General features: G+C 38.2%; 1 protein-coding gene across 4 annotated transcripts in view; it reads right to left on the bottom strand.

Moving 5' to 3' along the window:
- Positions 1 to 13,593, bottom strand: part of HOOK3 (hook microtubule tethering protein 3) — an 85,857-nt gene that overhangs the window by 26,300 nt on the left and 45,964 nt on the right. For 3 of the 4 annotated variants that reach the window (XM_058044615.1, XM_058044617.1, XM_058044618.1), the window contains exons 9-14: positions 13,139 to 13,302; positions 10,880 to 11,020; positions 9,151 to 9,352; positions 5,730 to 5,840; positions 3,113 to 3,200; positions 2,491 to 2,560 (exon numbers count right to left, since the gene is read on the bottom strand). In XM_058044615.1, the coding sequence (XP_057900598.1) occupies positions 2,491 to 2,560; positions 3,113 to 3,200; positions 5,730 to 5,840; positions 9,151 to 9,352; positions 10,880 to 11,020; positions 13,139 to 13,302 (776 nt within the window). The remainder of the gene's footprint in view (positions 1 to 2,490; positions 2,561 to 3,112; positions 3,201 to 5,729; positions 5,841 to 9,150; positions 9,353 to 10,879; positions 11,021 to 13,138; positions 13,303 to 13,593) is intronic. The other variant, XM_058044619.1, reaches the window with a different exon arrangement.

Here is a 13,593-nt window from a genome sequence, read left to right as displayed (position 1 = left end):
CTAATTCAAGTGAGTCCAGAGGAAGCTGCTAAGGTGATCACAGAGATGAAGCACCTCTATTAAAGCAGACTGAGAGAGCTGAAGTTGCAGTTGTAGATCAGACTCCAGGGATACCTTAGAGCAACTTTACAGTGCCTGAAAGGAGCCAACAACAGAGATGGAGAGAGATTTTTTATAAGAGCGTGGAGAGACAAGACAAAGGTTAAACTGGAAAAGGGTGGTTTAGATTAGATATGAAATAGAAATTCTTTACTTTGAGGGTTTGGAGGCAATAACAAAGGGAGTTCTGGATGCCCCATACCTGGCAGTATTCCAGGCTAGGTTGGATGGAAATTTGAGCAACCTGGTCTACTGGAAGGTATCCTTACCCATGGCACAGTAGGTGGAACAAGATGATCTTTAAGGTCCCGTCCAACCCAAGCTGTTCTATGACACGACAATTACTACCCACTGTGCATCTTTTCAGCCACTCTTCTCCAAGCCTGCAGCACTGTACACATTGCTGTGATGCAAGGGCAGGACCTTGGCCATGCTGAACTTCATACAACTATCCTGTCCATGGATACAACCTGTTCAGATTCCTCTGCAGTGCCTTTCAACCCTCCAGCAGATCAACACTGTCCTGAGTAACCCAAAATGTTATTGTATTCCATATCTATCTGTGACCAAAATTGTTACTCTCCTTCTGCAGCTGGAAAACAGAATGGTGGGGCAGGGGCTGGGAGGTTGCCCCGGGCTCTTTAAAAGTTGAAGCATTCAGGCAGAATCATTCTCAGAGTTCACACTCTGGTGGACTCTAAGTTCTTTCTTGACTCTACTTGCTACAGTAGCAAGTCGAGATGCTCTCTTTCGCAATCAAAAACTGTTTAAGAGTGAATTTTGCAACACCCATAGGCAGCCACTCCCTCAGTACCCTTCAGTGGATGCCAGCCAGGCCCATGGAATTGCAGGTGCCTTAGTGGCACAGCAGGTAGCATAGCTGTAAGCAGGCATAGCAGAGCGGTTTCCTCCTCTATTCCAGCAACTTATTAGTTTCTTGCATCTGTGTTCCAGATCAGTGGTGTTAATATCAAACACTGTGGCAATGGAGGCTTCAAATAGATCAACTTTCTCCTTATCCTTTACTGGTATGGTTCTCCTTGCAATCAATAAGGGATTGAGATTCTCCTTAACCCTCATTTAATTAAGTGGATGTATTTATAGAAACATTTTTAATTGTCTTTTATTGGCAGTAGCCAGAATAAGATCTAGTTGGGCTCTGGCTCATCTAATTTTCTCCCTGCATAACAGCACAACATCTCTGTATACCTCCTGAGTGGCCTTGCCCCTTCTTCCAAACACGATACAATCTTTTTTATCCCAAGTTCTGGCCAAAGCTCTCTGTGCAGCCAGGCCAGTCTTCCTGGCTCACCATTTGGCACATGGAGACAGCCAGCTGCTCCTGCACCTTAACAGTTCCTTCCTGCCCTCCCAGACTCCTTTGCCCTTCAGGACTGACTTCCAAGCAACTCCGTAAACCAGACCATGCTTGATAAATGGGTCATAGTCTGCCCTACAGAATTCCAAAGTGGAGGTTCTGCTGGCCTCTCTCCTTAGTTCTCTGTGAATCAAAAACTCTATCATTCATTGGTTGCTGTGCCCAAGAAGGCCTCTGATCATCATATCATCTACAGTCCTTTCCGGTTCACAGTGAGTCCACATCTTCCCTAGCTGGCTTGCTCAGCAGCTTCAACTCTTCCACACAGTTGAAGAACCTTCTAGACTGATCCCTTTCTGCTGTGCTGAATTTGCAGTAGCCATATGGTAAATTGAAGTCCTCCATAAGAAGAAGTGCCAGCAATCTCAAGACCTCTCCCAGCTGCTTATAGCATAGTATCCTAGACAAGTGGTCTATAACACACCCACCAGAATATCTGCCTTGTAGCCTTCCCCTTAATTCTTACTCAAAAATAGTCAAATCTTTTGGTACCATCATCAAGCTACAGGCAATCAGAACAGGGCAACAAACAAGTAACTTTTTCTAATATCCAACATAAACCTTTCCTCGACACAAATTCTGACCATTCCCTTGGGTCCTGCCACTGGTCACAACAGAGAAGAGATGAGTGTTAACCCTTCCTCTTCATCTCAAGAGGAAGGATAAAATCTCTGCTAAGTCTCCTCCTCTTCAGGCTGAACAGATCAAGTAATCTCAGCTGCTCATTACAGGGCTTCCCTCAAGGCCCTTCACCATGCTTTTGGCCCTCCTTAGGATGCTAAGAGCTCTATGTCTTTTTCATATTGTGGCACCCAAAACTGTACACAGGATTCTGCTCCAGTGCAGAGCAGAGCAGAACAGGACAATCCCTTCCCTTGCCTGGCTGCTGATGCTGTGCCTGATGCCCTTAAGGACACAGCTGGGCCTCCTGGCTGCCAGGCCATTGCTGACTAATGTTCAACTTGTCCATGACCATTGCAGAGGTTAGTAAAACAAAGCATGCATTAGCTTACTTTATTTCAGGAGTAATGATTTCTGCTGCTAAACTGTCTGAAGGCTCTTGTCTTCCCAGAGGCATCAATCCTGAGTAAGGAAAAGCATACCACTGACTTTTTCACATGACAAGAAGTAGACATTGTTCTAGAAGCTTCACACTACTGCTAGACAATGTAAAATGACACAAAGTCAGGCTACAGAAAGACTGACAGACAAAAAGCATTTAATTTGGTGAACCATTACATCTGATTTCATCCATTCTGAAGAATTAATGTTACAGTTTATTTCCTGCTCATTATCTTATTATATAAGAACTACAAAGGTACACAAGATTACACATACAAATTAACTATAACATCATGAGAAAATATGTCTCTAAAGAAAACTACGTAACTATATAGAAATCAGATATACACTATAAAAATATCCCACTGGAGAGGAGACTAAAATTCTGATTGATGCAAATAACATTCAAAGCTTTTGCTTGTTTATGAAGCCATGAATAGTTGAAGTTTTACACTGCTGATTTTAGAAGAGCTTAAATTTATTCTGTGCTAAACAAAACCATCTTTAATACTCTACAGAAAACTCATGTACACTTTAGAAAAGAGGCACTTAATCTCCTTATTTGTCCTTTACCTGTAGTGGTGAGTTGACCCTCCTGAGCTTGTACACATCTAAGTTCTTCAATAGTTTCTTTCAAAGAATCCCTTTCTGTTCTTAATCTCTGAATAATTGGAAAGAGAATGAATATCAGTCTTGGTAGTCCAAATCCATCTCCAACAGCCTTCAAAATTTTAAAAATCATTCAATGTAACTCTAGAAATTACTTTAAAATTAAGGTATCTCAGTCTATTCCATAACGGAATAAATGTAAGTAATATATATTCCACAGGAGCAGTGGTTTGGGGTTTTTCTGGGAGAAGGGTTGCTGATCTTACTGGACTAAAAATAGCAGGGGCATAAGCTTACAAAAATAAGGTATTAGTATCACAAAGTTCTGGTATCAGGTAGTAAACAGTATCCATAGGGCCACTCAGCTGTTTTCCCTTCATTGGGGTTGATTCCAAGAGAAATGAAAGACAGTTGAGAGACCACAGATTTTTCCCTCACCATGAATCAAATATTCAGCCAGGAGTGAAATAATGAGCAGGTAAGTACAGAGTCAACATAACAAACTGCTTTTACTTCACTTTGTTACTGAAAGTGTGAGCAATATTTTCATATCGCATTCCTCCTGTGTGTCTGCTGTTCTTGTCATTCATCAGCACCTTGGCTATAAAAGAAAACTTGTTGCTTAAGATTTGGTCCAAAGAGAACTGAAGAACAGGACTTGATCACCTTGGGATCCTGACAGATGAGCTTTCAGTAGCATCAGGCAAATACTCTTTCAATTTGGCACAACTACCCTTTTGGCAAAAAAAATGTGAATCTACAGATAACACCAAATTTTTGTCCAGAAGGTTGCCAAGAGTCAAAAAAAGGAAAGAAATTTGCTGCTATGTAATGATCCAAAATGTAGTTTGCTCCAAAATCAGACATGTTCAGTATTACTAAATGGTCCAAGATAGACCTTGCCTCTGTATAGGTATGGAGTTGTGTTGGCTGACAGCATTTCATTTTACAAACAGTTGATTGCCAAATGGCAGAATATTTTAGTGACTAGAAAAAGCTCTAGGGCTTCACTGGTACAAGCAGCTCAATAATTATAGTACTTATAACACAACACAGAGGTAAATTTCCAAGCTACTTTGATGAAGATATCAAACACTATCATGCTTTGCCAGAACATAAGGAAAAGAACATAATCAATTTCAGTAACTATTTAGAAGATAGAACTGACAAAATAGGACTAGCTTGTGACTGTGGTGGGCTACTTTACTGATACATATTGACAACAGAGAACAGAAAGAGCAGGTAATACAGTGAATCACTAAACTCATGTAATGAGGGAATTATAGCTGTAATTTACTTCTTACAGGTGCATATCCATTCAAAAGAATGTACTTAAGAACAACATCTGGCTCAAAAAACAAGCTGTTTGCCAGGGGGTAAATCAGAAAACTATATGACAATGGCCTGCAATTCAGATCCTTTGTGCAAGGTGAAATGGTCCACTGAGCCATGGATAAGCCACAGAAACAACTTTACCATTGTTCAACACAAAAGAATTAAAAAAAAATTTAAAAATAAAAAGCAGGAAAGAAAGCCAAAGCACAATACCAACACAGTTATTATGAGCATTCCAGCCTGATTTGAAGGGCAGATGGAAGTGATGTGAAGGTCAAGTGTCCATCAGAGCTTGAAAATTTAATAAAAAATGGGAATCAATCGCCTATGAACCTAAAGTAACTGACAATTTTCAGTTCAAATTATATTTAAGTGCTGGGCTTGGAAATCTTGGAAATAACTGCACATGAAACCATGACTATTGAGGAAAAAGCCTGCAGAGTTTCTGATAGTTTGATCAATGGGCTTATAATTAAAACAAGCCTAAGAAACTGCTGGCTGCAATTGCTGACACTGATTTTTGTAGTTTGAACCTCCTGCATATTCATTCATAAGAAATAAGCTGAAATTAACTGTTGAGAAACGACAGTGTGTAAGAGAAGTCTGAAGGATCAGTCTTGGGAAGAGAGTACAAAGCAATTAATCACAGAATCACTAGCAGCAAATGACACAAGAGGAAGAGGATAAATTCGTATCTACCCTGTGTGTTCCACATTGGCAGTACAAGACAGGTCAACAATGAGCTGTCATAAAAGCTGAGATTGCCACAAAGGACATTTCCCTCTACACAACTTCTAAGCCTCTTCCTATACTACTGATGATTCCACTAACAGAACCATGCTTATGGTACCTCAAAGAATGCCTTAGGGAAAAAAAGCAACAGGAATTTAGTTCTAGGATGTTACTGCAGAAACTCTGTTGTAAATAGCTTTTCAGAATACATAATAATTACTCTGGGTATTTATTAACTTTCTCATGGTAAATGGTCAGGAAACAACTTCAGATGCCAAATATTAAGGCTTTTCCTCTTAAAAATGGGTTGCATATGATTTTGTACAGTCACTTTATTCCATGCTGTACAACTCTTAGGTTTAAAAACTATTTTGTACACAAACATTAGAAAATTTTGGAGGAAAAAAGACTTCCTAATTTAAAAAGACTGCTAACTATAATTACCATATCTCTGTGTTATAAATGATACAAAGTTGCTATTGTTACTAAAAAAAAATAACACCTTGGCACTTACATCTTTTTCTTTTTGGAGGCTGTCTACTTTTTCTTTCAGTCGTTTGCATTCATAATCTAATTTATCAGCTTTCTTGGATTCTTCAGATAACCTGTTTTGTAGTTCAACTGCCTGTGAGAACAAGAATCAATAATGTGTCTGCAAATGTTAAAACAAAATACACAAGACAAAGTAGCCAATTACAATGCACCACAACTCACGTTGTAAAACAATTGAAATAGTTACTTATAGGACATACAAAAACTTCTTTCATCAGTTGTTCTGTGTTTCAGCAAAATAAATAAAAAGCATTAAAATATTAGGTCTTAGTGCAAGCAAAAGAAGAAAAAAAGTGAAGTATTTTCACTACATCTAAAACAAGAATTTAAACTCAAGGTTTACAGAAAAAAACCCCATGTAGTTCTAAAAATCAAGATTAGAAACAGCAGAAATTTTTTTCTGCATTCTGAAAAGCCTAATAAAAAGAACAGACTCTGAAGAAAGCCAATTATCTACATTTTTCGTTAACTTTACTTCATAAGCCTCACTTAGAATTCAGCGACTAGTTTAAGCAGCCAGGTAACATTCCTAACATTCCCTAACCTGAGATGTCCTAATATTTTTAATACACTAACATAAAGATTCAGCCACAGGCCCCAAACAGGTTTTTTTATTTCAGTGAGAAACACTGCCACATGTATGCTTTCAACTACAAATCAGTAAAGAACTCTTAAAATTAAGTGAGCAGAAATGTGAAAGCCAAGCACAACAGAAGGTATATCAGTGAAGTCTTGCCTTTTCAAAACTTTCAGCCTTTACTAACAAAGATTCATTCCCAGAACACTAGTAAAGCTCACAATGGAGAGAGCATGAGTGCAAAAATGCTAAATAAAGACTGACCTGCAAATACAAAAGCTGAATGAAGACTCAGCTAAAGATCTACAGCTTCTTCTGAATCAGTTTATAAGAAGGCTTTTTCATGGCTTTTAGATATACGGGGAAGTGATTAAAGCAGTAGCCATATCTACATCAAGATCCCCTAGTGGTTCTAATGGCCTTTTATTTTCAATGTGTACAACTATAGCAAAATAACTACAAGGCCTAAAATATGCATGGTCCTAAGACTTAGAGAAGGACTTTGCTGCTGCTTTTCCTAAATTAAAGGCTGCAAAATCAGCACAGGCCTGCATTTTCTGAGATTAAAGAAATGAACCTGTTAGATACGAAAATATTTCATTTTTCAAATGTGACCTTTATCACTGAGACCATCAGAATAACTGCAGCTATAACAAAACAACTGCAGACCTTCACCAGTGACAGTGCCACTACTTGCAAAATATTAGTATTTTCACCTCAAATGGAAAGAAATGCATTTATGTTTGTAACCAATCATGCTAAGGTAATGGTATGCATAAAAACACTGCAGGAAATAAATTTGACTAAGACTTGTGAGTGTATAGAAAAACATACAGTTTCATGGTAATGCAGAAGATTAAAAGAAAATTAACTGCCATCACATTCACTAAGCATTATCTGTGTATGGAATGAGTAAAGCAGGAATCTTGCAACAAAGAAAAGCAAGACATACTGTTAACTATGTATCAGAAAGCACATGCACAAAGGGGCTGAATTAAAATTACAAAAAAAAAATATCCTGCAGTCTTTACATTTCAATTCTTTATTTCAAAATAAAGTTTTTTAGAAAAGGCTTGTGCTTGCTCTCAGAAGAGCGAAAACAAAACACTACCACTCAACCTCACCTCACAGAGACTGCTCTATGCAGTGAAGATGCAATTTCCTTGCAGATTACTAGAGGAATTTGGACGACCCACTTTCATGTGCACAGCACAATGATTCTAAGCCAAAGAAATAACTCTCTAATGGTGTCCTCATGAGTCAGGTTGGATCCTTCAAGCACCAGACAAGACATATTCCATTACAGGAACACACTAGTACTCAGCAGTGACATAACATCATAACATCACAAGCCTTATATCCAACTTACTTCTGATAGCACAATTTAGGATTCCCAGAAAAATAATTTTGTGGCTTATGAATCACAGGCAGGTTTCAAAAGGAGCCCAGTCTTACAGACACTGAAGACAAACACAGAGTGTTCATTTTGAGACACCATAGTTAGGTGAAGAAAAACACATCTGCCACAGGACACCTGAGGCTTATTCCAGTCTCAGCCAGTAAGCATTTTTGCAGCAAACAACAGCTCCTCATACAGGAAGCCCTACGTATAAAACACACCGAAGAAAAGGAGTACTTTAGCAGCACAACTGATGGGACTGGCCCTTCCAAAATCCTGGTTGGTGAAATAAGAAGAATCAAATGCAGATATTGAGATTACACAACAATATCACATGCTCAGCTGTTTAACGGAGTGAAATATCGGGTTGCCAGTAAACTTGATACTACTCATTGGTAGGAATGGAAGGCCATTCCTTTCTTCATTGCATTTCTCTTTGCCCCTTGGACCATTTTTCTTCTCCAACCTTTTTTTTCTGGTAAAATCATTTGGGCTGTATTTAAAATTAGCCCACATAGGCTGAAACCATTTGTTTTAAACACCAAGATCACGAACTGCAGGGAAAGAGTCTATCAAGTCTTAGGGAGACACATAATTCCTGGGCTTTCAGTATTGTTCAGTGTTTATTTCTATACTTTATTCTATGATAAACTGACATACAGGGACCCCTCTGCTGTGATTGTTCAATCAGGCAGAAATACAGAGCAGGCACTACTGCTTTACTAAACCATACTCTGTCCAGCCCTGTAACAAGAATAACAGAACAACATCGTGTCCCTGAAGTAAAGAAGCAGAAAGAAGATTAAGCACATGATGCACCTTTACACAAACAGCATCACATGGCACTTGAACAAGCAAGAGGATAAACAGGTGCCTTTCACTCCACAGAGTGTGCTGCTGACACATTTTGTATTCCACTAGGTGCATATAAACAACGAGGATGACATATGTACTTCTCTTTTCTTAAGTGGAAAAATTCATATGTATCAGAGAAACTAGAACCTTAAAAAAAGAAGTTATTTAACCATAGGAACAACTTACCTCAGCTGTGGTGTGTTCCTCACTGCTGGAAAATTGTAAGTGAAAATGAATACTTTTTCTGAAAGGACAGCCTCTAATTCAAGCCCAACTATTGAATATGAATTTGGAGCCATTTTAGAAAAAAGAAGCTTTACATCTGTTAAGTTTTTAAATGCAAGAAATACTGCTTTTTTGAAAAAGTAACAAACTTGTAGTAATGACAAGCTGCAGGAAAGAAGGACAAAAGGTAGCAAGTACCTATAAAACATGGAAGTCTTTTAAACAGGAGTTATTTTTTACATAGCTTTTTCTTACTTTGAAGTACTAGCCATGTGATGAAGACAAAGTGCTGAACAATACAGAGTACTATAGCACTGATGTCCTCACCTGTCTCTTGTATGTTTCCAGCTGACTGCGTGCTGCGTTGGCCTTCCTTAGTTCTTCCTCCAGGCTCACCGTATTTTGCATGTACATTGTATTCTTCTCTTCTAAAAGCTTCACTTGCCGCCGCAAATCACCCAGGTCCTCCAATTTCTTTTTGTATGACTCTACTTGGCTTTCTAACTTGGCTACTTTATCAGAAGAATGCCTGAAGGGACAGATTTGTATCAAATTTGAACTCCAAAAACTAACAAAACTAACAGAATTTAAAATGCTTCTTCAGAGTTTTTTCCTAATGTAGAAGACATTCATGGGAAGAAAAATCAAGCAATCATATCTTCCTATTACTGATGTTTTCACTTTTAATTGTCTGTTTTCTTCCCCTAACTATTTGTCAACTCTAAAAGTTGCTGCTGAAGTTTCTCTTAGACCCTCTATCCCTCTTCCTAACACAACTTTCTTATCTGCTTTCAATCTTAAAATAATAGCTAAAACAACCTCACTCCCACTCATTACCTTTCAATTCTAGATTATGTTCTGTCCTAAATTTTTCAAGGGTAAAGAAGAAAAGTTTCTGCCATTCAGTTTGTTTTAATGATAACCAGGACTAAAATAATAAAGATCTCTCTGCTAGATAAATTGTACTTGGTGACACAGAAGAACAGTAAGAGTTTTGAAACTTGACTCCTTCTAAAAAAAAAAAAAGGACAAAAGAAAAAGAAACACCAGGCTTCAGCTTTTCAGAGTTTTACCAATCTACCTGCTGCAGTTCCAAGATTACAAAATGGACCTCACTTCCCCCAAAGACCTCTGCTACTATTACTGTTCCCAGTTTCATTTTAGAATCAACCAGTTTACAGACTCAATTTCCTGTGAAACCCAGGGAACCTCCCCCTGAATTAATGCATCGGTTTATGGGACATTGAGGCAAGCCAGCTCTGTTTAATCCTCAGTGAGGTGCAGGGCCTCTCTCTTGGGACAAGGAAATGGCTCTTTGAACCCATGCCACCCAGACAGTTTATGCAGTCTGATGGTTCATTTCTTATATTAATGACAGAAGAGATAAAGACAGATAGCTTTGGTAGAAGGCTGCCAGTGAATCAGGAATAGCAGTATTAAATAAGTCTTGCCGGAGAGAATGAGTAATCTCTCCACTCTGAATAATCCATGGAAATAGATGCCAATACTGAAGGAATGTGCTCCATAGTAAAGTGGCTGTCCCATTCTACAAACCCCTAGTATCATCAAATCATGACAACTTTCATTGCTAAAATGCAGTGGGAATGAGAGCTGCAACAGATGTTGTTCACACTAATATTACATGGTAAACCAAAAGCATCACTCAAAGCCCAAACAATGCAAACCCAGGACAGGAAACAGCCTAGTTTTCTGATGAGAACAGATGCCTGAGACATGATGAAGGTGAATACTGCATACTCAAACAGACCACTGGGTGCCCTGTTATAACCATTAATTGGCATAGAATTATTAAGTTTAATAATAGTTATTGATTGACAATAGTTGTTGATGAATTATAGTTATTGATTGACAAAATAAGCAACTATTTTACTCAAGCCGAATTGTGTGTCAGTCTGTGTACTTAAACTGGAGGATCCAAAGAATCTTGGCATTGAAAGTGTTTAATATAAATTACTTAAAAGATAATGTAGATTAAGTACACAAATTATACAGATTAAAAGGTAGTAGTTAAAAGAGTTAACGGAACAAAATTTACCTGAGTACATCTATCTCATCCTTCAAAGACTGAGCCTCCTCTGCCAGTGTAGTAAGCTCTTCTGTTTGTTGTCTCAATTCCGCAATTTCCTTTTCTAGTTCCTCACAGCGTATTCGATAGTCATCTTTTGCAGCTTCTAATCTGTAAGAATGGAAAGAAACCCAGGAAATATTTTCTCATCCTGAGCCATCAGCCAATCTAAGAACACATAAAATGGCCTCCTGTTGCAGTGAAGTAAAACAACAACACAATGTGCTTATTCAAAAGGTAAAAGCAGACTGACTTTATCAATGCTCCCAATTTAATATAAGTCTTTCTACTTGAAAATTCACAAGTATGTTTTATGTTCCCATAAAAACAAAACCTGAGGTTTCCTTCTATAATTGTAGTTTAACACAAGGGAAGCTTAAGGAGAAATTTCAATCTTTTTTCATCTTCGGACACCCAGAGTTTGAACATAACATCTTTATTCTATTCTGTTCAGCTGTCCAACTTATCCACCTCCAAAAATGTTGACCTGATTGTAAGATGTTATAAATGCCGTAGACCTCTCACTGAAGCAGCTTTATTTATTTTCTCATAAAGAACCTGTTCATGGCCAGTACATCTGGAGAACCAGGCTATCTAGTTAGCAAGTAAAAGTTGCTGAGCTGCTTGCATACACTATGCATAGCCAAAGCTCTATGAACCTGGCAGTGAACAAATGGAGTAAGCAATAAACTTTTTCAACGTATTTTGAATGAACAGAAGAAGACGCAACCTGAAACAAAGTCCCACTGTGATTTTGCTCTGAAATTAAAACAAAACCAATCCAGGATAGGAGATAAGGACATGAGGGAAAAACAAAGTCAAGGAGTCCAAAAGCCATCTACAAGAACGGAGACAAGAGAAAATCTTTTGAGTCATCCAAAGCAGAAACAATGAAGATTTGGATCATGACAGACCATGACAGTCAAAGCACAAAGAGGCCAGACTAGGAGGAAAAGTGGTGTACTGCACAAGGCACCACTTAAACTGTGCAAATTTCCTGCTTGATCAGGTAGAGCTGGAAGCAACACATACAAATTGCCATTAGAAGCCACATAATATGAAGACAGGGGAAAGAGGTAAAGGAGACCAGGAATAAGTCTCACATATGAAAACAGTTTAGAATGACCTTCAGAACCTGAAACTACAGTAACAGACAGTGCAAATATTGAACACAGGGACAAAATCTGTTTGAACAGTAACTGATACCAGACTCAAGTAGGAATCACTGCAGACCATGGAGATGAATCAGAAGAGATAAAAGGGCAGATCATGGAGATGAATCAGAAGAGATAAAAGGGGACATCACCATTACTTTATTCCTTTACATGGTAGACATATAAAAAGAAAAAAATCCAGGCACTAGGTGCTGTGAAAGAGAAACACAGAATGTTTTTCAAGGAACTGATAGGAGATATGTCAGAACAAGCAGGAAAGGAGGCTTAGCAAGAGGAATTGGAAAACAGAAAAAAGAAGGAAAGTAATATGGCATATATTGTAAGAATTGGAAAAAGGCAATGAGAAGAAGATAGCAAAAGAAAAGCTGGCAGTGTAAAGAAAGAAACACTATAATTTCACTCACAAAGGAGAAGGAAAGTATGGGAAAGAGAATGAAAAGGTGATGGTTAAGTGAACCAGCTTTGTTCAGCAGAACAGGTTGACACAGTCTGAAAGCAACAGTCAAGAGGATCAGTAAGGATGTTTAAAGAGGAGCTGCATTTTAACATACTGGGGAAATGCAAATGAAGTGCAGAACTCATAGATGGATAATCTCTATCTTTCATTATCTCTGAAATTTGTTTTCAGATTCAGGTAAGGACATATTTTCCCATGTTGATAATGCCATCAGCAGTACAGCCTGTAGCAAACTTTCATCTAGGAATTACTAGACCTTAAAAATACAATCAGAATAATTTGCAAAAAGGAAAGCATGCTACTCTTCATTCTCACTGACTTTGCAAAACATGGGTGAAATAACTGCATACAAACAATTCAAAGTAACTCACAGTAGAGTGACATATAAAGCACTTCATCACTAAGAAACTGTGCTTTTTTAAATGCTGTATCTTGTAAAGAGTGAAATTATAATGTATACATCACTTTAAAAACTGTACTACTGTGGCTATACACCATCCATTATACTAATTCCCATTTGCAGCAGAACCAGAAATATTTAAGTCACCTCTATTGCCAGCTACAAACAAACACCTTAACCTAGTGTAGCTTTTCTACCTAAATGTTTCCTCTTGGAGCTGTTCTAGTTGTGTCTGCAGCTGCAGGTGTCTACGACCTGCAGGACTGTTGGGATCTTCAATGGAATCAGACTGATTTAAACGTTCCATCAAAATCTGGTTCTCGGCAAGCAGGCTGCTCTTCTCCTCTTGGAGGGCTGCAACCTGTTGTAATAAAAGTATGAAGAGGAAAAATTAACCTGCCCAGGTACAGAGAGCAGTATTTTCTCATGTTCATAATGAAATATCAACAGACGCCACAAACAGAAACATGCAGGCTTCACTAATCACATTTCACAAGAATACGTTGTATAATTTAATAGGTATTCAATTGCTATGTGATGTAACCAACATATTGCAACATTAGGGGCAGAGTTAAAACTCAGGAAACATAACTATTATTTTATGCATTTCACATAAGCATTTAAAGAAAGTCTATTCTGACAGCAGGTACTT

Source organism: Melospiza georgiana, chromosome Z, assembly GCF_028018845.1.
Source record: "Melospiza georgiana isolate bMelGeo1 chromosome Z, bMelGeo1.pri, whole genome shotgun sequence".
Lineage (NCBI taxonomy): Eukaryota > Metazoa > Chordata > Aves > Passeriformes > Passerellidae > Melospiza > Melospiza georgiana.
Note: the sequence above shows the minus strand (reverse complement) of the source record. Positions and strands in the feature narration are given on the sequence as shown.